The sequence below is a fragment of the Sitophilus oryzae genome, unplaced genomic scaffold, assembly GCF_002938485.1.
Source record: "Sitophilus oryzae breed Bouriz unplaced genomic scaffold, Soryzae_2.0 scaffold_1440_pilon_pilon, whole genome shotgun sequence".
NCBI lineage: Eukaryota > Metazoa > Arthropoda > Insecta > Coleoptera > Curculionidae > Sitophilus > Sitophilus oryzae.
In genome coordinates, this window is record NW_022146105.1 from 2,821,135 (window position 1) to 2,849,025 (window position 27,891).

General features: G+C 30.3%; 2 protein-coding genes across 3 annotated transcripts in view; both read left to right on the forward strand.

The window, feature by feature from the left end:
• Positions 1-394: 394 nt before the first annotated feature.
• Positions 395-4,597, forward strand: LOC115876771 (nuclear pore complex protein Nup133). The gene is made up of 11 exons (XM_030892688.1): positions 395-564; positions 620-732; positions 783-1,025; positions 1,080-1,366; positions 1,435-1,719; positions 1,837-2,080; positions 2,136-2,392; positions 2,452-3,599; positions 3,656-3,867; positions 3,923-4,188; positions 4,248-4,597. Exons 1-11 carry the CDS (start codon positions 494-496, stop codon positions 4,500-4,502), a joined length of 3,381 nt encoding a protein of 1,126 aa, XP_030748548.1. The 5' UTR covers positions 395-493; the 3' UTR covers positions 4,503-4,597.
• Positions 4,598-5,390: 793 nt separating this feature from the next.
• LOC115876772 (segmentation protein cap'n'collar) overlaps positions 5,391-27,891 on the forward strand; it is a 64,520-nt gene continuing 42,019 nt past the window's right edge. Inside the window, exon 1 of one of the 2 annotated variants that reach the window (XM_030892689.1) lies at positions 5,391-6,251. In XM_030892689.1, the coding sequence (XP_030748549.1) occupies positions 5,811-6,251 (441 nt within the window). In that variant the 5' untranslated portion in view covers positions 5,391-5,810. Of the gene's footprint in view, positions 6,252-16,762; positions 17,133-27,891 lie in introns of those variants that run through there. The other variant, XM_030892690.1, reaches the window with a different exon arrangement.

Consider the following 27,891-nt stretch of genomic DNA (forward strand, 5'->3'; position numbering starts at 1 on the left):
ATATAACCGCCGAATTTTGTTATTTTTATATACGTCAGATAGTTATTTATGTTTAGAAAAAAATAGAACTACGGTATTTTCTAAATTTACCTAATGATTTACTAATAAATGTTTGATAAATTCATGGCGAAATTTTTAAGAGAAAGTAAATTGGACACCCTGTATCCTAGTTGATGGGAGATGGGAGCCATACAATTTAAAAATATTTATTTATATATTATTTGATATTTAAAATATATGGTAATAATTACACATATGTATAGCTCACATAAAAAGATTTACAGAAAAATGTTAATATTTAAGAATTTAAACAAAATATAAAATTATTATTTGATATAATTCTTGTAAAATTCTCATAGTTAGGCAACTAAGAATACAAAGTGTATTTAAAAGAAGACAGAAAAAAGTAGGGTTAAGGTTTTAGCGGTTTTTAAAAATATTTAAGCATACTTTTAATGTTGTAATTTGTGTTTTGATAATTTAATATAACAAAATGGAAAGACATAATCCTATGACACCTAAATCTAGAAGTAGCCGGCAAAGTAGTATATATGGTCGAGACATGTAAGATTTTTGATAACAAAATTTAAATGTATGTTCCTATAATTTTAAATTTCAGGCGTCCAAGAGTGTCTGCTGTTAATACTGTTTTAAAAACACCTTTACATATCGTAGAAAGGTATGGAATGCCAGTCCCAGTTTTAATAGAAGAAGCTTTTGCATTTTCTGATAGTATGTATATAATGAGTTGTTAACAAAAATACTTCACGCACTTATTTTAGGAAATGCAATTATAACAGCTAAGATCTCAGACTGTGGATATGCTTGGGTTGTTTGCGGTAGAAAGTTGTTAATGTGGCAATTTCAGCTGTCTTATCTAGGGAATTCTCCCAAGCAAAGAAAGTTTCCTATTTGCTATGAACTAAGACTACCTCAAAGTGATCTTGCACATCGTGCAGAACTAGTAGCTGTATTTTTTAATAGAAATGCAGTTCATCCATCATGTGTAGCTGTCTCTCCAGAAGGTATGTTGCCAATATAATATGAATTGATACAAAAATGTCTGTCCTTTATGATAGGAATGGTCAGATATTGGTCAGATGTTACCCAAGACCACTGCTCTGTTGATAAACATGTAGATTTAAATGGCCAAGAATGTGATAGTCTTATTTATATTGGTGTAATGGGTTGTGTATTTGTAACAACAACCTGTACTGTAGTTTTGGTACAACACAAGCAGGGATATTATGGACCAGAAATCCACTGCAAAACTTTGAAAACATCTTCCAGCTGGTTGGGAGGGATAAGCAGAAGGGTATCTTCAATATTTTTTGGACCTATGTCTGCTGATCAAGGAAATGAAACAGTAAGTAACTTTTATTTTTTTCCATTTTTTGTTACATGAACTGTTTCTAAACAGATTAGAATTTTTAGAGAATCATTCGGCTTCTGTCTGTACCTGGCATACAACAGATTGTTGCAGTCTATGTGTTGGCTGGTCTAACTTTTCAAAAATGGTTACTATCAGATCAGGAAACTGAACAACTAATTTGGACTACAGACTTATCTAGGTCAATAAGGGATGCCTTTAGACTGAACGTTAATCATTGGGATGGATCTGATTACATGGATGTCGATATATGGATATTAGACATACAAACTGATCGTGATGGAGTACTTATGTTATGTGCTGCTGTCAATCTCCATATGTCTCCTCAAGTAAAGCAAATTAAATATTGACTTCTTCATTAATTATTTCTAAATAGTCTTATATTTCTAATAATCCCAAAGGTTCTTGCTAATACTCTATTAAAAATTCAACATTTTAATTACCAGGTTTACTATGCTATGGCCTCCTTATCCACTCAAGGTGCAAATCCGCCTACTCAACTAAAAGACTTTTTATTACTAAATTTAATGAGTCTATATAATGATGATAATCCAGGTGATGCTTTGAGTTGGAGGTTTATCATGTCTGGGAGCAATGCCTATGTTTATGGTCCGAAAGTCATAACAGTGATAAAACCTCAGGAAGAAGTTGATACTCTAGCATTTCATAACGCTAATGATCATCTATTCAGTAATGATATATCATTATATTTGTTTGTCTTATAATCTAGAACTACTATTTTTAGATGGTGCAACGTGTTCTGGTCATCCCATATTCTTTTCAAAGCAACATGGACTAGTTACAATAAGTACTACTGGAGTTGATATGAGTTTATCTCTTACACCTCACACATCAATTTTGGAAACATCCCTCCATGATCAGTCTTTGGCTACCAACAATCTCTCTGTATATCACATGAATCCACATGAAATGTATACTGCTCATAGAGATACAGCTGGTCAGCTGAAAGCAGCCTTTATATTTCATGTTAAAAACGAATTGGTGGGTATTTTCATTTTCCAACTAAGTTACTGTGATATGAAATACTTTGTAATTTTTAGACTGAATGTTATGATGTGGTAAATAAACTCTTTCCTAGTGATATACCTTTAGTACCTGGCTTTGATGGACCTTTAGATACAGCTGTAGTAAAAATAGGTTGCGATATTTTGGATGATATACCTGCAGGAGATCCAAGATGGACTCACGGGGAAAGAAGCAGGCAAGGAGTTGGGAGTTCTCATTCAATGCTTGTCATGCATCAGCTTGTAGACAAGCAAAAAGCTTTCACTCTTTTTCTTAACTTTCTTAAAGAGTCAGGTCTATGGGATAAATTAGCTGGAATCACTGTGAAGGACAACCAAATGACTACGATACATAGACTAGCTGAGTTTGCAGAAAAGAACACTGCAGCCATTGTAATGAAAGGTTTACCAATAACATATATGTTTGAAACTACTTTGGGGAGTGTTGTGAAACATTACAATACCGAAACTGGCTCTAATCTTTCCAACCAAGACATATTTTTTAGAGAAGTTAGTAGAATCCATGAGGGTATTAATTGCCTGTCGAAAATATGTGAAGATATTGCACATTCAGGATCTGGTCCTATGAATGTTTCTGCAGCTATTCAAGAAGCAAACAGTATAATCCTCAGTGTTCTAACAGAGGTTCTTCAATACAGAAAACAACAAAAAGTATTCTTTAACTTAACAGATGTGGCGAATTCACTGAAACTAGAATATCTCCCATGGACCGCTGCTGCGGGTTCAGAAGGCTTAGCTGATTCACTAATGTTGCAGCATTCACTCACAATAAATTATGGTTTAAAATTAACCACTCAAGCTCAAGAAGATTTAAGGGCACAACTGATAGATAACTTTGTCCTATTGACAGATGTTATTTTGGATGGAAGAAAAAATCATTTAGCCAGTGTCGCGCCTGGTGGCAGAGAAAAAGTTCTATATAAACAGTATTGTTCTGATAGACATAAGTTGATCAAGCCATTAGTTGAAGAGAAAGCATATGAGAGGGCTGCAATGTTGGCAGAAAAATATCTAGATTTTGAGATTCTTATGACAGTATGTGAACGTATAGACAGTGAAGATAGATTAAACGAATACATGCGCAGATTTAAAGATACGGGATTTCCAGAATTTGTCTATAGTTGGCATCTGAAACATGGAAAGCCAGCAAAACTGATAGACAGGTTTAAAAAATATTGATAATAGTTGATAATATCTAAATAAAATGTAAAAATTGTAGGTATCGCCGTGTTGGTGGTCAAGTTCCCGAAGGCCAAAACAGGCTGAGTAAATTCTTAGTGTCCTATCCAGAAATTGGTTGGATTCAACAAATTTTCGATAAAGACTTTTCGGCAGCTGCTGAAACTTTAAAAATACTTGGAGAAAAGGAATCGGAACGTGTCACTAAACAGAAGACCGCATTTAGTCTTAGCAAGCTTGCTAAACTAGCTGGTAAAAAATATGAGGTTTTTATTTTAGCCAAACATAAATTTCTTTTGATTTTTAGCACCCAATTCTGAGGACACAAACAAACACTTGGACGAAATCAACAAGCGTTTGGAATTAATAGCATATCAAGAGCAAGTCCCTGACTATGTGCTTCAACAGTATGGTTTTGATGCAATAAACCCTAGAGTTTTGCACCCCAAAGACTTAATTGCCTTATATACATGTACTGAATACACAGACGCGACAGAAGTTGACTTCAGAAAAGCCCTAGATGTCGCTAAATATATTTCCGATGAGTACGAAAAAATTGAACTTGTCTTACAAGTATGTGCTTTTTTGGAGTGATAATAAAATCAATTATTAAGTTTCTCTTTTTTTTTAAGATATGGAGAGCAGCATTATTGAGAGACACTTGGGAATTCCCTAACTTAGATTCGCCATTGGAGTGTCTTCAGGCTACCTTGTTTTTCAAAATCGTCGATTTGTCTATTGTTCTAGGGGCGGATCCAACTAACTTGCTTCCTCCTCTTGACATGCTGATTGATGATACCTCCCTAAATGATCTAAATGATAACAAGAATTTCCAGTCTCTTTTGAAAATGGGCTATGAACATTTTCACAGGACTCAGTTGTTATAAGTATTATTAAGTCGTTAATTAAGTTAATATTTTCGTTACAAATTATTCATGTAAAGTAGTTTTGTATGCATTATTAAATTTTTGAAATAAAAATACTGTTATTTTATTTAAATTTTCATCAGTTACCGTACTAATAAAACACAATCCTCGATATTTAACGACGCATGAGCAATGATAGCGTCATTGGATATCGGTTCATGTTCATTCTAGAATTTAGAACCGCGGTAGTCCAAAGAATTATAAAATATATAAAGATAATAAGTAAGAATATATAAAGAATATAGTTATACCCTTGATTAAAGGGTTATACTTACTTCTATAAAGAATATAAGTAGAGAACTCAAAATCAAATATAAATAATGAACCCGTATTTAACCAGTCCGTGATTTAAAGGTGATTTGCAATTAATATATTCATTAGGCCAAAAGTCAAACTAATTTAAATTGTAGAAAAAAATAATTTAGTCGTTTCTAAGATTTGTAGTAGCGTATTTAGTATCTTGTCTTTGTTTTTCTGCATTTTTTTTTCTATACTCATGAGTAGTAAATTTTATAGTGTCATGTTTGGGAAAGAAATAAAAAAAGACATTAAGAAGGAATCATGTTGTTTTTCACAGGTATATAAATGCAACATTTATTGTTAAGATAAAGAAAACCTTATATTTACAATATAATTTTAGCGTAACAACGAGCAATTTTGCGCAAGATATATGTAAATGCATAATATTATGTCTGATTATATATTTTTTGAGTAAAAGAAAATGGTTCATTGGAAAGATTTATGATAGGGGATTTTTTATTTATAAAAAAAGAAACGCATAAAGAAAATGAAAACAACGCGTGTCTACGGCATCCCCACCCCTGAAAAAATTTCTCATTGCGCACACAGAGCGCTCGAAAACTGTGTGAAGCGCGTTTCATGATTTGAATGCTTACTTCAATTCATACTTGTCGTGAATTAAATTCATCAAAATCGTCCAAAGCCAGTGGTGCGTCTTACAAACCCCAGTGATTTTTTTCGAACGTTATTTGGACAGCCTGTATAGAGTGTCTTGTTTAAAGTGGTTGATTTAACCCTACTTCAGCCGGTTTTTGACCTGTCATCCTCATCCTATTCATAGATCAGCTGATGGACATTTGTTTACATGGTAGTGGTCAAGCAGTGTGTGCATCGTTCGCAGTGTTTTTGTGACAAAAAGATGTATTCGAAACCGTGGAGATGAACAAAAAGAAAAGCAAAAAGCCGGTAATATAAAAATTGAAGCGTTGAGAACATTTTAGGTTAAGACAGTAAACAGTAACAAAAACAATGTTGTGTTTGAAAAAAGTCTACAGGGACGAGCTGCTTCAGCTTGCCCTCATAATCAGTTTACTTCGGGTAAACCAGGACTCTGTGTACGACAGTGATATTTTCGGTGGAAATGATTTAGACTTTGATAATGGTACCACATGGCGAAGCTCCATAACACCAGCTGTACTGAGAAGCCACTATGTGAATCCTAAAAGCCTGGATTCAGTCCTACTGAATTATGAGAGAGAATTATTTGCAGACTTGAATTCCCTTGGGAGATACAACCGGGGGAACTACAGACACACGGATGTTCAGGCCTATTTATTGAATATCGAAAGAAGCAATGTACCAACTGGTGAGACTTTAACAACTCCACAACCCCAGAATGCTACCCAAGAGGCCCTTGGAGAATCACTAGCGTCTCCAAGTGATGTAACAGATTTAGAACTTTCACAAGAGGTAAGTAAATCTGAAACAAGCACCATAATAGATAAAACATTACAAATTAATTGCAATAAATTCTGATATACATGGCTTGAGAGATTGTGTAGAAAAGTTGTTAACCCTACAGACAAACCATACCATAAAAGATAATATATCCTAAAAAGGCAACACTATGCTTTTCTTGCATCCAAGAAATTGTGTGTCAATGAATTTTTTATTTAGAATTACTTCACAGTTCAGTATCTTGTCCAAATTTTTATTCTAAATTCTGAAATGCTTCAGTCAAAAAGGCAGCAAACAATGTAACATAAAAACAAGTTTATTTTGAATTAACAAATGATTTAAATTCTAGGTCATCGTTTTATATTATAACTATTGTTTTGTGGTTTAAGTATATAAAAATATATATGTGCATATGAATCCATATTCTTTATTGGTGACATTATCCACCCATTCTTAGATTAATTTCAATTTTGTAGTGTTAACTCTTTTATAAAAAAATAATGATATTGTGCTTTTGGTTCACCCTATATTATTTAATTAACTTAATGTTATCAAACATACCGTGCGCTTTTGAAAAGTTTTATGAAGTCCAAGTTGGCTTTTTCTTTGACCATTAAAATAGTCCAAGATTTGTATTCCTGTTATGGAACAATGCATGCTTAGTATTTTTTATATACAAAAATGAATTATAAGACACAAAAGTATATCGTAAAACGGGTTAAATAAATTTAAAACATAACGTACTTTGTTGTACTAAGTTGAAATTCAGAAAAGTAATTAAAAATAGTATTCTGGTAATTAAAGAAATATTTTTTCCAAAAATTATTTCGAGCAAAAAGTCTAATTAAAAATCAATTTAAATGGGACCTTGGCAGAGACATTGCCAAAATCTAGGTTATTTTTTATTTCATTATTTTACTCTAGGGAATTACAGTATTTTCTTTGAAGTTAAATAAAATGTTTGTTGTTTATATCAAACCCAAAATCAAAAGATTTAAAATATCTACTAAATTTGTTGCTGCCTATCAAAACGTCTATAATATACTAACTATAATTAAATTATTATTTATAATAAAACATTTAAGTATTAATATGAAATAAAGTAATGAATTCAAAATAAGGTTAATTACCTTATATACGTAAATTATATTTAATTGAAACAATGTTTTTTTATGAAGTATGAATAAAAACAAGCATTTTTAATAGTTTATACATTATACATACGTTTTTTAAAGTTAACTTTCCAAAAGTTGTATGTTTAAATAATATAATAATTGTTTCGCATGATGAAATACCCAGTTATAATAAATCTTTTTTAAAAAAATGCTTCTACAGCTTTCTTTGTGTATGGATGATTTCGAAACATGTTATAAAAATACTCTCATATACGCGTGAAGCTTGAGTGAGCTTCAATGTTTTGCTGTCAAAAATAATATATATCTAATATTTGTAGTCCTATATCTAATATTTGCAGTCAAAAACGTGACTGTATTTTTAGGTGTACTTATTTCAATATCAAGTCCACAGTTCTACAACCGTATATACTTTAGCTAAGTCAAATAGTGCTTTTTATAACTTGCCATGTGTCGTTCTTATGTCACTGACCTATACAGGTAAAAAATGACGCCTTGGCTTATTCCCAAATTGGTTTGAACTAAAAATATAGACCCTTTTTTCTTTTGATGTATCTTACTTTGGAAACATGCGATACAGTAAAACATTAGTGCGAAATACATAAGTCACCTTGATTCTTGTATAATGTAGATCAAGTTTGTTTAATTAGAACACTGCAGTTTCTGTTTCATTTCTCATCAAGGCAATTTCAATTTAAAAAAAAGTAAAATTTCTACTATTTATGAAAACTGTGTAGGTGTAGTAAAATTTCTTTTGATATTTTGGTTTGTGGTATTTATTCTTGGTTCTCCTTAATTTTATCTAACTTTTATCAGTATTTAAGGATAACTGCACTGCACAGATATGTATAAAGATGTGTGAAACATGAAAACCCACAATTTTTGTTTTTAAATTTTCCCTTGAAGAATTTATACCGTATGTCTAGTAAAATAATGATAATAAAAAGATATTTAAATGAATCCAAGCTTCGCGTGCTCTAATTTGAAATATATCTGTGCACACGATTTTTTGAAGGCCGTTTTTTGTCTCAAACATCATTCAAATCGTATTTTTGGTCCTCGAATGCAGCATGCTGCACTTATTTCTAAAAATAGCGCATTTTTTTATTGGCATACAATCAAAGAGGTCAAAGGAAAATATACGTACTACGTACAGCGGTAGGCATTGGAAGTATCCTGTTTTAATTTTTTCAAAATACATTTTTGAAACCTAATTGATAATAATAGAATAAAGAGACAAACAAATCCTCTTTGTTTTTGAATTTGAAACACGCATATTATACTTGGCTTTTAAATTTATTTACTGGTTTATAATTAACTTATGGGCAGGATTTTTTTTTCTTTCCCGTAGAATAAATTATGAAAATCCATTCACTGACGTATCAGTATTTTCGTCATTGGTATTGTCTGTTAAAATCTATTTTACATATTTTTCAAAACTATATCTTAATAAGTCCACGTTACAAAATACCAAAATACATTTTTTGTGAAAGCTAAAAAGGAATGATGTTCTGAAATCTTTTTCGGTTATGTTTCTTAATATCAAGCCTATTTTATATAATTTGGAATATACATTTTCGTTAAAAAAAAAATGAAATTTTGGAATTTTTTTAATTTTCATTTAAAAAACATAATTTCTTGACAATATGGCAACATAGGTAGTAGATTAAAATTAACAAGAAAAAAAACAGAAAAGATCCAGTGGTTCTCAAAATGTAAGGAAAAGAAATATATTTTTTAAAATTTTCAAAGTAAAATAATTCGGTTATTTTGGACTTATTTGAAAAAGGGTAAAGAGAAAATACGTTTCTTTTATCGAGATCTACCAGCCCTGAAAATATTTGCACTAAGACACACCCTGTATAACGTTACCACAAACCTAAAAAAAAAAGTTCCTTTTGAACTATAATAGAGGGTAGAGGTATGAACATATATGCCCTAAGATGCCGTCTGAGGAGGTACAACCCTTGAAAGCCTTTGTAGCCCTTACAGTCCTCACTTGACACATATATCGGTAATTTTTAAAGCATATCTGGTATGTAATTGCATTGTTAATTGTTTTAACACACTCCGTTTAAATTCCTACTAGTTTTATCTACCCTTCAAGGGCTGTAATTTTCTCTGGAAGCATCTTAGGGTAATATATTCATAGAAACTGTTTCATTTTGATTTGTAGAATCACCTAACAACAGATAAAACTTATCTTAAGGTGTATTGAACAACAAAATATTAAATTAGTCAGATAACTGTAAATAAACAAAGTCTTTTCTCATTTATATATTCATCTTCACAACAGTAGTCGTAAGTAAATAAGAAAAATTGGAAAGCTCTTTACTTATATCGCCATATCCGAAGATGATCTCACTTCATGTATGTAGGTGTACAACTACCTGCTTTTATTCGTCATTATTTAGTCTAAAAAATAATTGTTTTATATTTTTATGTTAAGGTAACATTATCAATAAATAAACAAGATATGTTTATATTGACACCGTCTGGAATTAATATTTTTGAACATTTTGTTGGTCATAGATCTCTCTCATTCTTTGTTAAAAAGTTTGAAGATGTGTTTGTTATCTTATGATAACACTGTTTAACAGACAAATACATATTAAATGGAAATATTTATTATTATTTGATTTGAACCCTTTATCTTTCAGTGATTAGATCAATAACCACGATACATTATTGGTATTTGATAGAAAGCACACTGAACTGAGTCATCCATCTATTTTGTGCGAAGATATTTTTAAATCAACATAATTTTCATTCTGCGTTACTTGATAACGATAATTAATTAAATTTAAATACAAAATGTGCATATGTGTTTTAAAATATTTTTTTCGCGTTTGTTTTTGCAATATCTGCTTGTTCGAAGGAGAAATTCGGTCAAACAACTAATAAAATTCTATATTTGTTAAGCTTTATTTCTACAATACCGTATGGTCAAAAACACGTCATAGTGTATGCTTTTTTTATTTTCTTTCATACTTTTTATTCATCACCAAAGTAAAAAGTAATTAAGTATTATGCATATATACAGAATTAATTATATCTAATAACAGTTCTTTACTTAATCTAATGATGAAGTCTGAATCACACGAAATTCAAAATGTTAATTTATATATTTTTTATTCATCACCTGTATAGATAAATAGACCTGTTGAAGTATACACATACAATTATCAAAATTTAATTTATAATTATCAATTAGATCTAATATTATTAGGTTCTAATTATTGCACAACATAAAATTCATTCCACTTGTAATATTGTTGAAGCGTTATTACTAACAAAATAGCTCATATTATTTTGATGTTCCTTTATCATCATGACTATGCTGTTTGTTAGCCACCTGATGAATGATTTTTTTTCGTTATTTTGTTATATGGATAACGTATTTTGTCCATGCTTGCAGGTTACCTTGGCTTTAAAAAAACTGAAGGTACTTGGTTAAAGGTCGCCTTGATAGTGTACATATACGTTAAAATGTATTACTGCAGCTGTTATTACAGCTTTTTTCAAACCCCAAAAAAATACATTAAACGCTGAATATATTTTGCATAAACTGTATAGTGCGGACACGTTTTAATATTTTGCTATTATAAATTATAAAAATTACAAAAATTTATATTAATGTGTTAAAACTGTTTTATTCAAAGTAGTAGTATTTCTACTTCGATTCCGGGTCTAAGGATCACATTTATAATTTTCCTATTCGTTCAAAACAATATACATAAATTATGTATTAAGAACTTTTGAATTTTCTTTAGGAAAGCTGAGTTTGTATGTTTTGTAAGTTCATTTTCAGTATTATATTCATTTATTACTAATACAGCATTAACTATTATAACAGGGAAAGTGTGAATTCGATATGAAAATAGAATTTTATACCATATCTTCAGATATAATCTATTTTTTGATTTATTTTTTGACCATATGTTTCTTTTACTGAATAAGAATACATAATAAAGCATGAAAAATTGATCACCCTGTATATATTTTTTGCAGCAGACCAGTTTTTAAGAGATAATTAATATGTAATTTCTTAAAGAATAATTTAAACATTATTTACTGTCAAAGTTCATATACCTAGATGTTTTGAATACTAATTTTTGGCAAATATTTTTTTCAGATATAATTTTTTCCAATAATGACTGTAGGACTGTGATGATCTGTTTTGATCATTTGGACATCTCTGACTCATTTTAAGAGCGACGCCATACTCAGCAGTCGTACTGACCTCAAAATCAAATATATATCCAAGGTAATGCACTTGGATGCAGCCAAGACGCAGATTTATTTTTAAAAATAATTTGAGGATAGGAAAGTTCATCAAACTAAAGTTTTTACAACCTTTTTGCCCACACAGTTCGTGAGAAATAACATGTTTTCGAAGCATTTTTTTTTTCTCGGAAAATAATCTATATACAGGGGAACGACTTTTTCTAGTTAATTATTAGATAAAATCAAATTAAAAATGTAATTTTCTGGGAAAGTTTTCTATATTTATTTATAATTTGTTTTTATTTCAAACATATTAGGCGACCAACAATACATTATTAATAGAAAAATATACATTTTGTGATTCAGATTTTTCATTTATAGAATAAGGAAGTAGGGTTTAAAATATCTAATAAAATTCTATTTATAAAAAATAAAATAAGATGAAAAAATATTAATAAATTTAGTTATGATAAGACTTGTATAGCTACATAGTTATTTAAATTCAATAAAAGGAAGCCAGATTCGATTATTATGAATTAAGGATCTTGCCATAACAACGTATAGGTCAAATAAATATGCAATATATTTTTAATGAATATCTAACAATACTCTGTACTCTATACCACTTATAATTATTTTTTATGAGTCTGTATGAACGAATTTGTATCAGATTATTTTTGGAAAATAATAAGATTATGAAAACGCCCATTCGAAGTAATTTAGAAATCCAGCTTTTTAAATTACTGCAATTTGTACAAATAAGGTGTATTGTTTAGATGCTCCAAGGTCGTTATAATCGTCCAATAATCCAAAACATACATAAACCTCAATTATCATTTATTTTTTTAATATCAACAATGACTCTCGAACTGACTCAGGTGACTTTACTTGTCACGGACACTTCAGTTTAAAATTTTATATATTTTAGGTATGGATCCAAGTTTCAGGTGTTCTCAGAAAATCCCAGTATATTTATAATATTATTAAGTTAATATTAATTTATTCCTTAACTCTCACGTAAGATTTTTAAATTGACTTTAGCAGCCTTGCAGGTCCTGCTATTTTTAAACTTATTTCATGTTCTCGGTTGAGAATTCCTTTTATTTTTGGAACCATTTTTTAAACGTGGTCTTTGTGCTTGAACTTGAACTAGCCACGGACTTTTTATTTTTATTTTAAGTTTACAGAAAAGTGGAATCTTTAAGGTAGGTCGCGAGCAAATAAACAGTTTTTCAATGCGCAATTTACTGCTTGATCTCGTTTAAAAATAGTTCACATTTCCAGCATTGTTCTATATTTCTTTATGTGCTGCAGTATCTGCTAGGAGTGTATATTTTTTTATTTTTTTTTTAAATAATCTATATTGAAAATTCTTAAGTCAGCGCCATCTCTTAACGAGAAACTGAATAATACCTTACTCGATTTCGAAGCTTTCTGTACATTTAGTTCGAACTTTGGTTCGTAGATGGTACCACCGGGTACACTGGAAGAAAATAAAAATTCTTCTTGAACCATGAATGTTAAATAATGTTATTCTGGTACGCAGAGCTAGAAACATGCGTTAAAACTGTTTTTCTCCAGTTCAAATTTATTTAAATAAAGTATGTTAACGATAATATATTTTTTCAAAAATGTCAATAACCTTGAAGCTAGTTAATAAGCCCGATTGTTGAATACTATTTAAGAAACCTGTAATTTTAATTAAATTAATTAGTTTGTTTTTTAATTTCTGGTAGCTTGCGTGCGGTATATTGCTAGCAAATCATTTCTACATTCACGAATATTAAAGCAACAATAGCTTAGATTTGTTATTTAAGTAATTTTTTTTACTTATTAAACATCTTTAGATTTTGCTGTAAGAATAATAATAAAACGCAATTCTATACGATTTAAGTTTTGGAAAACCCGACAGTTATGAGTCAGTGTTAAATATATTCTTCCACATCCTACAAATTGTGGTTTTGATTATGATGTGTGCTGTAAAAAACTACAAAAATATTTTTATTCATCGAAAAATGTTTACAGTAGTAGATATCGTCTTATTGCTGCCAAAAGTCACTAACTAACATTTTTCCGAACAACCAAATTCAATCACTAACTATGTTTTGAAGCGGAGAATCGATTGCAAAAGTAATTAACTAAGATTTCTGGCTATTTATGTTTTATTTTAATACCGAATAGTTACTAACTATAACATCTTTATGCAATGCAATTCATCTTTAGACGCATTTTTCTTGGAAGTAATAAAAAGTAAGTTAGTGACTTTTGGCAGCAATGGGACAAATATATGAATGTAAAAAGAGCTTAATACTAAAAGCTCAGTCAAAATGTCACGATAGTTTACCAATTTTATTATTACTTTTGTACATAACTTAATTATTATCATTTCAAAGCAATACAGACTTTTGACTGAATTATCTAGATTTCCTCTTCGGTTTTTCTTTGTCTTAATAGAAATATAGAGATATATAAAAGGGCTTAATAGTGAAAGCTCAGTGAAAAGTATCTAATGATATTTCCTATGTCCTTATTTCTTCAGTACATAGGTACCTTGATCTTTACCATTTCAAACATTACAGGTTTTTACAGAATTATCTAGATTATCTTATCTAGGTTATTCTGAGTATTTTAATAAAAATATAGAAGAGCCCTTTTGTATAATATTAAAAGGACTTAATAGTGAGAGCTCAGTAAAAAGTATCTAATTGATATATTTCCCATTTTCTTATTTCTTTAGCACATATCTTTATCATTACCATTTCAAAAGATTACCCAATATTTTTATTAAATTATCTAGATTATATCTTCTTTCTCTTTGATTTTTAACAAAAATATGGAGATATGCAAAAACAAATAATAATAGTAAAATTAGCGAAAAGAATAATATTTTTTCCCATTTCCTTATTTCTTTAGTGCATAACTTGATCATTACAATTTCAAATATTACCGATTTTTTATTGAATTATCTAGATTATATTTTGTTTTTCTTTCCATTTTAATAGAAATATAGATATGTAAAGAAAAAATAAAGAGCTTAATAGTGAAAGCTCAGTGAAATGTATATAATTATATTTTTCCCATATTTTTATTTCTTCAGTACATACCTTTATCATTACCATTTCAAAACATTACCCGATATTTTTATTAAATTATTTAGATTATATTTTGTGTTTCTCTCTGATTTTTAACAAAAATATGGAAACATGTAAAAAGATATAATAATAGTAAAAATTAGTGAAAAGTATAATATTTTTCCCATTTTCTTATTTCTTCAGAATATAACTTGATCATTACAATTTTAAATATTACCGATTTTTTTATTGAATTATCTAGATTATATTTTGTTTTTCTTTGCATTTTAATAGAAATATAGAGATAATATGTAAAGAAAAAATAAGAGCTTAATAGTGAAAGCTCAGTGAAATGTATATAATGGTATTTGTCCCATTTTTTTTTCTTCAGTACATACTACCTTTATTATTACCATTTCAAAACATTACCCGATATTTTTATTAAATTATTTAGATTATATTTTGTGTTTCTCTCTGATTTTTACCAAAAATATGGAAATATGTAAAAAGAAATAATAATAGTAAAAATTAGTGAAAAGTATAATAATATTTTTCCCATTTTCTTATTTCTTCAGAATATAACTTGATCATTACAATTTTAAATATTACCGATTTTTTTATTGAATTATTAGATTATATTTTGTTTTTCTTTCCATTTTAATAGAAATATAGATATGTAAAGAAAAAATAAAGAGCTTAATAGTGAAAGCTCAGTGAAATGTAGGTATATAATGATATTTTTCCCATATTTTTATTTCTTCAGTACATACCTTTATCATTACCATTTCAAAACATTACCCGATATTTTTATTAAATTATCTAGATTATATTTTCTTTCTCTTTGATTTTTAACAAAAATATGGAGATATGCAAAAAGAAATAATAGTAGTAAAAATTAGTGAAAAGTATAATATTTTTCCCATTTTCTTATTTCTTCAGAATATAACTTGATCATTACAATTTCAAACATTACCGATTTTTTTATTGAATTATCTAGATTATATTTTGTTTTTCTTTGCATTTTAATAGAAATATAAAGATATGTCAAGAAAAAATAAAGAGCTTAATAGTGAAAGCTCAGTGAAATGTATATAATGATATTTTTCCCATATTTTTATTTCTTCATTACATACCTTTATCATTACCCGATATTTTTATTAAATTATTTAGATTATATTTTGTATTTCTCTTTGATTTTTAACAAAAATATCGAAATATGTAAAAAGAAATAATAATATTAAAAGTTAGTAAAAGTATAATAATATTTTTCCCATTTTATCTAGATTATATTTTGTTTTTCTTTGCATTTTAATAGAAATATGGAGTATGTAAAGAAAAAATAAAGAGCTAAATAATGAAATCTCGGTGAAATGTATATAATGATACTTTTCTCATATTTTTATTTCTTCAGTGCATACCTTTATCGTTACCATTTCAAAACATTACCGGGTATTTTTATTAAATTATCTAGATTATATTTTCTTTGCATTTTAATGGAAATATGGAGATACGTAAAATGAAATATTAATAGTGAAAAAATTAGTGAAAAGTATAATGATATATTTTCCATTTTCTTATTTCTTCAGTACATAATTTAATCATTACTATTTCAAACATTACTGGCGTTTTATTAAATATTATAGAATATATAAAGAGCTTAATAGTGAAAGCTCAGTAAAATGTATCTAATGATATTTTGATATTTCTGTTATCTAGATTATAATTCCCCTTTTTGTCTTTTGGTAGGGTAATAGAAATATAGAGATATATGGAAACGAGTATGGAAGCTTATTGAAGAGTATCTAATGGTACATTTCCCATGGTGTTATTTCTTCAGTTTATAACTTTACCATTACCATTACCAAAAGTTACCTAGATTATATTTTGTATTTTCGGTATTAGAAAAAAAGTACTAGAAATGGGGGAGGTATGTGGAAAGAAAATATAAACATACTGAGTAAAAACAAGTTTGCGTTGGCTCACAGCGTATATGTTAATCTAGAAAATTATTAACATTTATTAGACGGCTGGTGTTTTGTTTAAATAACCGGGTGACGTCATCGAATCTTCGTATTTGATTCAATGCCCGCGGCGGCTATCTGTTGCTCGTTTAAAACAACAAGCGTTTCACCGAATTTCAGCAACATTTTCAACAGATTGTAACAGTTTTTAACGACAGAAACTCCACTACTGCTCGTGCAAACGAGTGCCTTACAATTACATACCTGCTGGACTTAAATTATAAAGTCAAGGATTTGTTGTATTGTGCTTTAAGCAGTAATTATTGCTAGTAGCGCTTCCTAGCGATACATTTGCCAGTCTTATCAAAGTGCTTGTCAAATCACTGTGGAAACTTTATCAATCCCTATCGTACGCATAGAGATTGGTGACTTGTGTCTTGTTTTCGTGTTTTTTTTGTGATGTTACTCTGAAGGATTATTCCAAGCCATAAAATGGTGCTGGTGAGTTTATAAGTTCATTAAGTTACTGCATATTGCGTCACTTGAAGTTATTACTTGTGCGTGCATAGGCGCCCCGCGCTTTTTGTTATTTTTTATATTGATAACTATTATTTTTGTTTTAATATATATATGGTTTTTAATTACAATTATATTTATTTTGTTACTTATTACAATTCTTCAAAGCCCTGTGTCTCTTGTCAAGACATTTAACGCTAAAACAATCAAACTGAGTACATTTTATTATATAAAATAATGAAAGGAACGTAAATTTGTATTTTTTATTTTTCTAAAGGTCTTTCAGCGCGCTACTGAATAATTGTGTGTTTACTTTTACTTTAGTTAAATCGTCGTTTAAGGTTTTTCATTTCTTTTGTAACCTTGCCTGTAAAATGTTTTAGCATATTAATTTACCCCCTGATTTTTATACCAATACTACAAATCCTGAAATTTTGCTAGTCTAATAAGAAAATGTCTATCTATATAAGAAATTTCCAGTCCATTTAGGTATATCGTCATGGTTTTACTGGTTCTTGGAACTGAGTAAAACAGTTTTTCAATTCGAAAATATACACTGGCCTTAAACCAACCATCTATTACATATTTTTGTAACAATCAAACCATACATTTATTGCTACCGGACCATGAATAAAATTAAATACATGTTATTAAATAAAACTGCTAGTAAACGCTTTATGTTTAGCTAGCTTAGAAGACAAACTCTACAAATAGACAATCAATTCAAATTATTTGTACAAGGTGTTAGATTAACACGTGTGTATTGTATTAGTATAATAAAATAAATTTGAATATGTTATTAGGGTATGAGACCTCAGCGTATGCAACCAGAAATTCATTGAGATTTCGTTTGAGATTTGAAAAAGATTTTTATTATACAAATTAAAAATAACTATACAAAAACATCTGGTAGTATACAGAATTGATTATTTTACTTATGCTTGCTTAAAATTAACTAATTAATATGTGCATATTCTCGGAGATAGTAGAATTTGTTCCTCTTACATTGTGATTTAATTATCCAAGAGTGGTAGTAAGAAATTTGAAAGGAAGATACTAATTTGTGTTAATAATATCCAAACTTTTTATATATTTATATTATCATAAATATTAATTAACTGAGGTCTATAATTTTGTATTATTTAAACTGACTCAATGTAGTTGGAAAATGTTTCATAACTCTCATTTCCTATAATTGCCATTTAAAAATCATTAACTCAAAATTTACATTCTATTCCAAATCTGAAATTAATTGCACAATGCTGACACTGCCTGCGTAGCATGTACAATAATAATTATTATAATTTGTCTAAAATTATTTGATAATAACAAATATACTCATCGGCACGAAAAACGGGCACCTGAAAATTTTGATGTAACTTTAAAGTTTAATATACCGTATGATCGAGAAAAAACAGCGTCCAGTTGGTTGGGAAATGACGATCGATGACATCTCCCATATAAATTTACATATAACATGACAAATATCTTCATTTCATAGGCATCGCTGACGCCGTTTTTTTTTTCGATCATATGATTTGTAGCTAAATTATTTAAATTTTTAGTATAATCTTTCTAAATTAAAAATCAAAGTTCTCATCTGTCAATTATACGAGGGAAAACAAAATGTTGATATTTTGGTTAAATTTTGAAACACCCTGTGGAATCCGTTAACAAAGCAAGGAATTTAAAAATCATTTTATCATCAAGTACATCTTTTCTTGATGGTTTGTTTTTTGTGGTTCATCTAAATAGATTTATTTTTATTGGAGACTAACATTTTTTCGTAATGTTTATTCTGATAATAAAATGTTACAGAGTGACATGAAGGAAAAAACATAAACATGAAATTATTACTAATACCGAGTATTACCCTTCCGAACTTCAATCACACCTAAATCTGTTAGCGACATAATTTTGATGTCTACCATCTTCAATTAAAACAATGTAGCGGATACAGCTTCTGGACCACAAAAAAAAGCTTTTGAGATGAACAAAAAAAACAACTATCAAGAAAAGATGCAGTTGTTGATTGATCTAGTTAGATGATAACATGATTTTTAAATGGACACAATATGTTTCAAACCTTTCGCAAAATATCAACATTTTGTTTTCCCTCGTATAATAGACAGATAAGAACTGTCATTTTTAATTTAGACAGGAATACTAAACAGTCAAATAATTTAGCTACAAATTACTTAAAATATCATTAAAATCGGTCAGCTATAATACAAATAATCAAATACTTAACAAACACATCAAAACTTTAAGGTGCCCGTTGTTCGTGCCGGTGATTGTATTTATGGCGAATGCGCCGGGATATGGAACTTATATTGTTTTGTGGGTAAAAATAGTATTAGGGGTATTAGCGAATGGGAATACAAATATATATTTTTTTAAATGTATACTAGTGTCTTATTTTGTAATATTGGTGATATCTAGAATACCAAAAATCCAGTCGGCTTGTAATTATATAATAATTATGTACAAATTAATGTTATCGTATTTTTTTTAATGGGAGTTAATACTAGATAGAACAAAAAGGATGTAGCTGTTATTAGGTTTCGTAATTTATCCGATATATAATTTGAACAGCAGTCAAAACAGACTTAATACTAATATATGCGTGCATTCCCATCTTGATAATAGCATGTGCTCGTACCAATATGGATAGATCAAGATAAGGAATATACAAGCATTGTGGTCCGATATCATTGACATATCGACTATTTTCTAAATAATGCCAGACATGACAGTAATATTAATAGTATCTATTCGTAGACTCGTGTTGTGCTAAGGTGGTCCACAAAAAACTGAGGTGCCAGCAAAGGTACCGCCACAGCCCGACATGTCTTTACATCATTTGTCATTGGAGATTTCTGACCACCCCTCAACTTGAAAAAGTCATTTGTCAAAAAGCAATTGTTTTCTTTATCCTTAATCGGCTGACCGCAATTTGCTAGAGTCTTGCAACCCTTTATTTTGGCCCTTCTTCTACCTGGTAGTACCGTTACCTTTTGGTACCCTTTTTGGTTTTACCCAGAAACCACACAGATAAGAGTGTTGAGCAAGTGATTTCTACGGTAAACATAACTAAATAACTAATATACATATCTTTGAGTCGGACTCATTCATTGTTATACAAAAGCTGTATATTACAATACTGAAATAAATTACAATAAAAATATGTATGCTAGGTAAGATGCCACTGGATTTAATTTTTAACATTTTAGGAGGTATATTTTTAGCCGACCATACCGACAGGTATGGTAGGCTATTAAGATCGGCAAAGAAAAAGTTTTTTTAATTTCACTCAAAATGAGTTGGGGGGTTGGTAAGGGGGTTAAAAATTTTAAAAAATCGTAACTCCAAAATTACAGTAGCTAGCGAAACGCGGTTTTCAATTTAAGATTAGGAATAATATTTGCAACAAAATTTGTAATAACATCAAAATCAGTCAAAGTCGCAGTTTTTAAGATAAAAAAAATCAAGTATGGGCGGCTATACACGCCTCCCGGCGCCAATTTTTTCCAATAACAATGAAAATACTATTTTTTATATCTTAAATAAAATAAAAGGATATAGGTACATTCAAAAGCAGGAAACTCTTGACAAAATATTTTATTAGAATAGGGCTGTTCAAGATCATTGCCGAAAAAGTAATTTAAATACAGAGGGGAGCAAACAACCCTCTAATAATACCCCAAGTTTATTGATTTTTGTTTCTTGAGAAATTGCAAGTCTTGAAGAAACTAACACCCTAATAGACAATATACTGGAAGGGTATCTGGATCTTAATTCATATTTTACATTAAGAAAAAGGGAATATACGATGATAATAAGTTATAGGATTTATAAATGTTACTTTTGAGATCATAAAAGCACCTTAAAATTATGTAGTTTAAAGTTTTATATATTGTGTTCTAGTAGGACCGATTTTGATGATTTTTTAAGTAATTTGTAGCTAAATTAGTTGACTTTTTCGTATCCGTTTCTAAATTAAAAATGTCTGTCAATTATACGAGGGAACACAAAATGTTCTTATTTTGGTGAAAGTTTGGAACACCCTGTGGAATACGTTAAAAACGCAAGGAATTTGAAAATAATTTTATCATCTAGGTGCATCTTTTCTCCATAGTTTATTTTCCGGTTCATCTCAATAGCTTTATTTTTATATAAAAGCAAAGACATTACGAAAAATATTAGTGTTTTCTTCAAAAGCCAATATGTCCAACAAAAATAAAGCTGTTGAGATGATCTAAAAAACAAACTACTGAGAATGGATGAACCTAGATTATAAAGTAATTTTTAAATTCCTTGCTTTCTTAACACATTCCACAGGGTGTTTCAAACTTTCACCATAATATTAACATTTTGTTTTCCCTCGTATAATTGACAGATGGGAACTCTCATTTTTAATTTAGAAAGAGATTCTAAAAATTCAAATAATTTAGCTACATAATGGTTAAAAAATCATCAAAATCGGCCCACTATAACAAAATATATTAAACTACATCAAAATTTTAAAGTGCCCTTTTTTCGTGTGTTGAAAGAAGAAATTAAAACAAGATTTAGATATTTCTATTAATTGTTTCTAACGAACTGATATGCTACGGAGTTATACCTCCTAAAATATTGAGTGTTTTTTGCTGAGTGCTCAAATTTGTCTACGAGTAATGAGTTACTGTGAGAAGTTACATTTGTGATATAAGTAGGGTAGTATTTCCAGTTTAACTTGCATGATTAAAAGAAAAATATTTGCTGTGAGCAATTTCAATTATGTTTCTCTTTAACTCAGATGTTCACTGTAGATTATCTGAAATTTAATCTGTTTAATACGGAAAACAAGTAAGTATTTGACACAAAAAATGTCTATTAATGTGTTACACACGTTGTAGCAAGGCAATTACATAAAACCAATCACAAGAATATGTCTAACATTAGCACGTTTCTGAGATATGGAAATGAGTCGAGGGCGTTCATTCATTGGTCGAATATTAACGCTGTTGGCCATTTCGATTTGCTGAAATAAAGAAACAAGAATACCGCGTCTTGGGTATAATTAATTGAAAACATGCTTCTCCAAAAGAAGAAAACAAATCAGACAAGGAGAGCCGACGTATAGCCGTTGCTGTCATCGGGATTTTTTATACGGTCAGGGTAGGACTCGGTTATTTTAGCCACAAGCTGGTTAAAACAAGAGCATTTTTTGGTTGTTCATATTTCGACATCACATTTTTGACTGAAAGGATTGTTATTTCAAAAGAATGAGATAAAAAGAACTACTATACACGCTGAGTCTTAAATAAGTGCAAATATTTTTAGGTGTAATATATTTCGATCCCAGAAGCACGACTATGACGTTTTTTCGCAAAAAAAATTGAAAAATTGGAATTTTTTTAGTTTTTAATTAAAAACCATATTTTTTGATAATATGGCAACATAGGTAATAGATTACATTTAGAAGAAAGAAAATCCAGTGGTTCTCAAAATTTACACAAAAAGTCTCTAACTCAGCATATATATTGTCCAATATATCAGACGATTTTTCAGAGGTTAGTTCTTCATCTCCGATAATCAGCTGTACCAAAGTTTATGGCACGAATGGTTATCGTCTCGGTGCAGTTAGTGACGAGGTGTTCTGGTGTTTCCCCATTTTCCCCACAGAATCTGCATCTGCCGTTGTTTCTTAGCTTCAATCTACCGAGTTGTTCATTGAGGAGATTGCACCCTGACAATCCGAAGATTGTTCTTACCGTTGGAGGCTTCCCATTCCAGGTTACGGATAGAGTCTTCCAAGTTCTTGAGTTCCGCTTTCTTTCGTTCGTTGGTTCCCGCTTGGAAAACAGAACGGTTCTGGTTCAGTTAGTGGAGTGTTCGCTCCTTTTCTAGCTAGATCATTTGCTTTTTCATTGCCTTCGATCCCTTGGTGGGCTGGCACGCAGAGTAGGAGGACTCTATTTTCTTTGCCTAATTTGTTGAGCTTCTCTAGGCATTCTTTGACCAACATCGAATTGTTGGTTACTGAGTTGATTGCGTTTAGTGCTGCTTGACTATTGGATAAGATGACTATTTCCTGTTTTCGATAGTTCCTATCTAAGATAAATTGTAGGTACGCATCTTTCTATAGCGTAAATTTCTGAAGGATGGAGGATGCTGGGGTAGGTGCCTATTGGTTCATAGTATTTAGTTTTCGACCCAAATACTCCTATCCCTGTCCCTTCTTTCGTTTTGGAAGCATCAGTATACCACGTTATGGTATGGTCTTTTACATGCTGAGCAAACGTTTCTTCATTCCAATCCTTTTTATTACTCAGTCTCAGTACTATAGTGAGGTGTTTCTCAAAGTTGTAAATTCTTGATATGTCTTCCACTGGGAGTTGGAGAAGTGGAATTTTCTTTTTGAGGGTGTTCCAAGCCCTTGACCTGAAAATTCTCCCAGTACTGTTTCCGTGAATGACCATACTAATCATTGTCGCATTGGCATATCTACCGATGACAGTGTGCAGTGGTGTTAGGTCTAGCATGACCTCCATTGCTGCTGTTGGGCAGGTTCTCATGGCTCCTGTAATGCAGATAGTATGATCTTTTACCTGCTGAGCGCAAATGTTTCTCTCTTCCAATCCATTTTATTGCTCAATACTACAGTGAGTTGTCATCCACTGGGAGTATCTACTTGCTACGTAGGTTATTTTTGAGGACCTCATACAATTGATCCATCTTCTCGGTTGTATGGCAACAATGTAAGTCCGACTCTGTGCTAGATCCCGGATGAAAGCAAGGGGCCGGAGCCCCGGAGGTCACTCGAGGCAGACGGCAATGCATGAAGCGTGACTGTTGGAAAAAGAAACGCCGACATAATCAGCCCCGACCAATCAGCGAGCGCTTTTCAACAGCGCGATCTCAACAGGGCCGAGACCGGGCCGCGGGGGACCTTTCCAGTGGCGTATCGCGCTTAACGCTCCGCTATTTCTTACGCACAACCATTTTCCGGCTTAATATCATCAAATACATCGCAAATACGTCCTACTTTGATCCTAATTCTCCCGCACTAAATTAATTCCAAGTGCTTGAAGCTATCTTAATGCTGCAAAAAGTGTTTTACTTCTTTTACCCTCAGAAAAAAAAACTGTAAAATAAACAAAAATTTTTAAAACAATTACTTCATGTTTACATACAACTTTCTAACTACAGCATTTTAAACATAAAATCCAACATAGTGAAATCAATTTTTTGGGTTACGCCTATGGATGTCCCCCCTCTGTGCCAAGCTACGTTGTATTCGTGATCCAGGATTTTTCATACAATTCTGGCATTTTATACGTTCCCAATCCCCATTTTCCTACTATTTATTTCTTGTACCATCTAGAGTGTAAGTAATGGAGAGTTGGGATGAATAGGTATACGTTTTTTTCCATGACAAAAAAATCGGCACCCCCTGGATTTGAAGATGTCATTTAATGGATTCTATTTATAAATTCGACGAAAAAAAATGTCCAGAAGCTGTTTCCTATCTATTCGTTTGTACACTATGCAGTTATCAATAATTATTTATTTTAAGGATATTTTTAAACCAGAATTTTGAGAGATTATGTTTAAATCTTGAATCATCCAGATGCCTATAACATCAATCATAATATTAACTGGGTATAATTATGTTTCAATGGCAGGATAGGTATTGGATAAAGATATTAAATATTAGATATTTTTGTTTAAAGACAATGTAATTACTGTCATTAATTCGTTATATAATGAAAAAATCTAGTTATTCTCTTAAGAGGTACCAACAAAGATAACTGAGATAATACATTTTTACAGTAATATAATACATTGCATAAACCATTATTTGTTTTATAATCATTTTAATAAATAATAAAATAGATAAGGATATTAAAATCCGTTTAAATACAGCCACCTGTTTTATTATTACTCTATATTTATTATTTTATAATAAATTTATTAATAATTGTTAATCGAGTAGTTATTTATCAATACATTAATTTAGTCCTTTTTGAATAATTTTTATTTTTCATTGCGGCAAATTCAAAATGGCGGTCTAATTTCAAACACACCTATATTCCGCGCGAGTTCATTTCGTTTTGAACAAAAATGCCGGTAATAAATAGCTTTATTATGCAAATTTTTGTCGTTTCTCGCTATTGGCTAGAAATAAAGGAATGTTTGAACTCATTTTTATTCGGGTCCTTTTAATGTAAATTGCTTTTCTTAATTACTTCTGTTTTACAGCGGACTTTGTAAATGCTAGTCGTACTATTTATATGCAAAATCGAAATGTAATTAACATTTTGCTATGCATCAGTATTTATAGTAAATTTTATGTAGATTCAGAATATATACACCTATAACGGCTTAGATACTTTGATTTTGTGAGATAATTAGTTATTGAACTCTCGTTTTTGGGCTATTTTTGATAATGGTTAAAACGTCTCTTACATCCATCATTGTTCTCGTAAGGCTACAGTGGACTATATTTTCTGATTTTACGCCTTTTAATTTGCAAATAACAGTAGTTTTAACAGAATTGGTGACATGACGAAAATTGCCAATTTTCGAAAAAGTCGAAAAAATTCCAATTTTGGCTATTTTTTTATATTATTTTATGTTATTTCATATTCAAAGGTCTTAAAAAATAGTAAACATATTCATTATTGTACTTCAGTTTATAGGAAATTTTATGTAGATTCCGAATATATACAACTTTGAAGACTTAGGTGCCTTGGCTTCATGAGACAATTAATTTCTTGAACCCTTGTTTTTGGGCAATTTTTGATTATGGTTAAAACATTTCTTACATCCATTACTGTTCTCGTAAGACTACAATGGTCTATATTTTCTTATTCTACACATTTTTATTAGTAAATAACAGCAATTTTAACAAAATCGGTGACATGACGTAAATCGCCAATTTTCATGACTATTATGGAAAAATGTTAAAAAAATGCTCATTTTGGCTATTTTTTACTCATATTCAAAGGTCTTAGAAAAATAGTAGACATATTCATAAAATTATGAAAATTTCAGCATTTATAGGAAATTTTATGTAGATTCCGAATATATACAACTTCGAAGACTTAGGCGCCTTGGCTTCATGAGACAATTAATTTCTTGAACCCTTGTTTTGGGCCATTTTTGATTATGGTTAAATCGTCTCTTACATCCATTACACTGTTCTCAGACTATTTTGGCCTATATTTTCTTATTCAACACATTTTAATAAGTAAATAAGAGCAGTTTTAATAAAATCGGTGACATGACGAAAATCACAGAGACAAGGTATGGAAAAAAGGATATTTGGTGAATATTCTTATAAGACTAACAAAATATTAATAGTGGGTTAATAGATGAAAAACGAGTTTAATAAAATGCGAGGGGGACCCAACCCAAAAACGCTTCTTCTCTCTGCTACATGGGAGGAGTTAAAAAGTTGAAATGCCTCATCTCCTCTCCCCCGAACAATGGCTCTTCTGGTTGATTAAAGTAAAATAGAGAGCGGCATGGGTATCGTGGCGGCTTTTATCTTGTGAAGACGGTCGACAGAGCAATTCCTATTAAGAACTATAATTTATCATCTGTCTCCACTGGCAGCCCGTCTCTCTCCTCCATTCAAATAAAAATACATACGGGCCCCCTTGCACACAATACAGGGTTGTATTGGTGCTCTTTCCGGACTAGACATACGCCAGAATAATTCCCTATGACTCAATTACGATATTTTATGAGGGACTCTTTCGATATGGTTATAAAACGCCATATTTTGCTTGCAATATCTTCATTTTGGTGCTTCCCCTGTTGAGATGCACTTTCACAGGAATATACTGCATTGTGTTGAGTGCAAAAAGAAAATTAGTGAATGTATTTGTTTCCAACAAGAATTAAAGAGTATTCATAAGTATAATATCACTGGTTCATAAGTATATTATCACTGGTTCCATTTATCGACATCTCACTTCAGTTCAAGCACTTACAGGTATGGAGTGTAGAGATGAGGAGAAATATCTCTTACGGGACTTTATTTAAAAAAGTGGTCACAAAAATGGGAAGAACGGTAGAAGGGTTCAACAAATGACCACAGTGGCGCTAATTACTCATAAATCTAAAAAATGAAAAGTAACCATAGATAAGAGAATAAAAGTAACATAACCAAAAATTACCCAAAGAAGCTTTGTTTTTATATTTTAGAATATAAAACAATTATTTTTATATATTAAAGGCCCAGTGTATTGCTGCTGAATAAAAATCGATAATTTATTTCATGTGACATTAAAGTAGAATTTGTATTTTTTTGAAACCCGCGCCTTCACGTCAAATATTTATCTCTTTTGAATAATTTCCTGTCTAAAAATTTTCGGCGCGTATTTTAAATTTTAGGTTTTTGCTACAACAGCGCCATCTTAGGTCTTCCCTTTTTTATGACCATTTTTAATGCAGGAAGATATTTCTCCTTACCTCTACATTCTATACTTCCAGTCTTGAATTTTTGCTCTCTCAGACTTTGACCAATACAGAGAATCACTTAATTTTAATATTTTATGTTAAGTTGAATCTTTTGTTATAAAATGCCATATTTTGTTTGCAATAAATATATCCCCAGTTGAATCCGTTCTGATAAAGATATCATAATATAAATTTTTCATTGATGACATTTGACAGATTTTTGACTCCACTAGTAAGGTCTTCTGATTCTAAAGTCGTATCCTTTTCAAAGAGTTTAGTAACTTGGGAT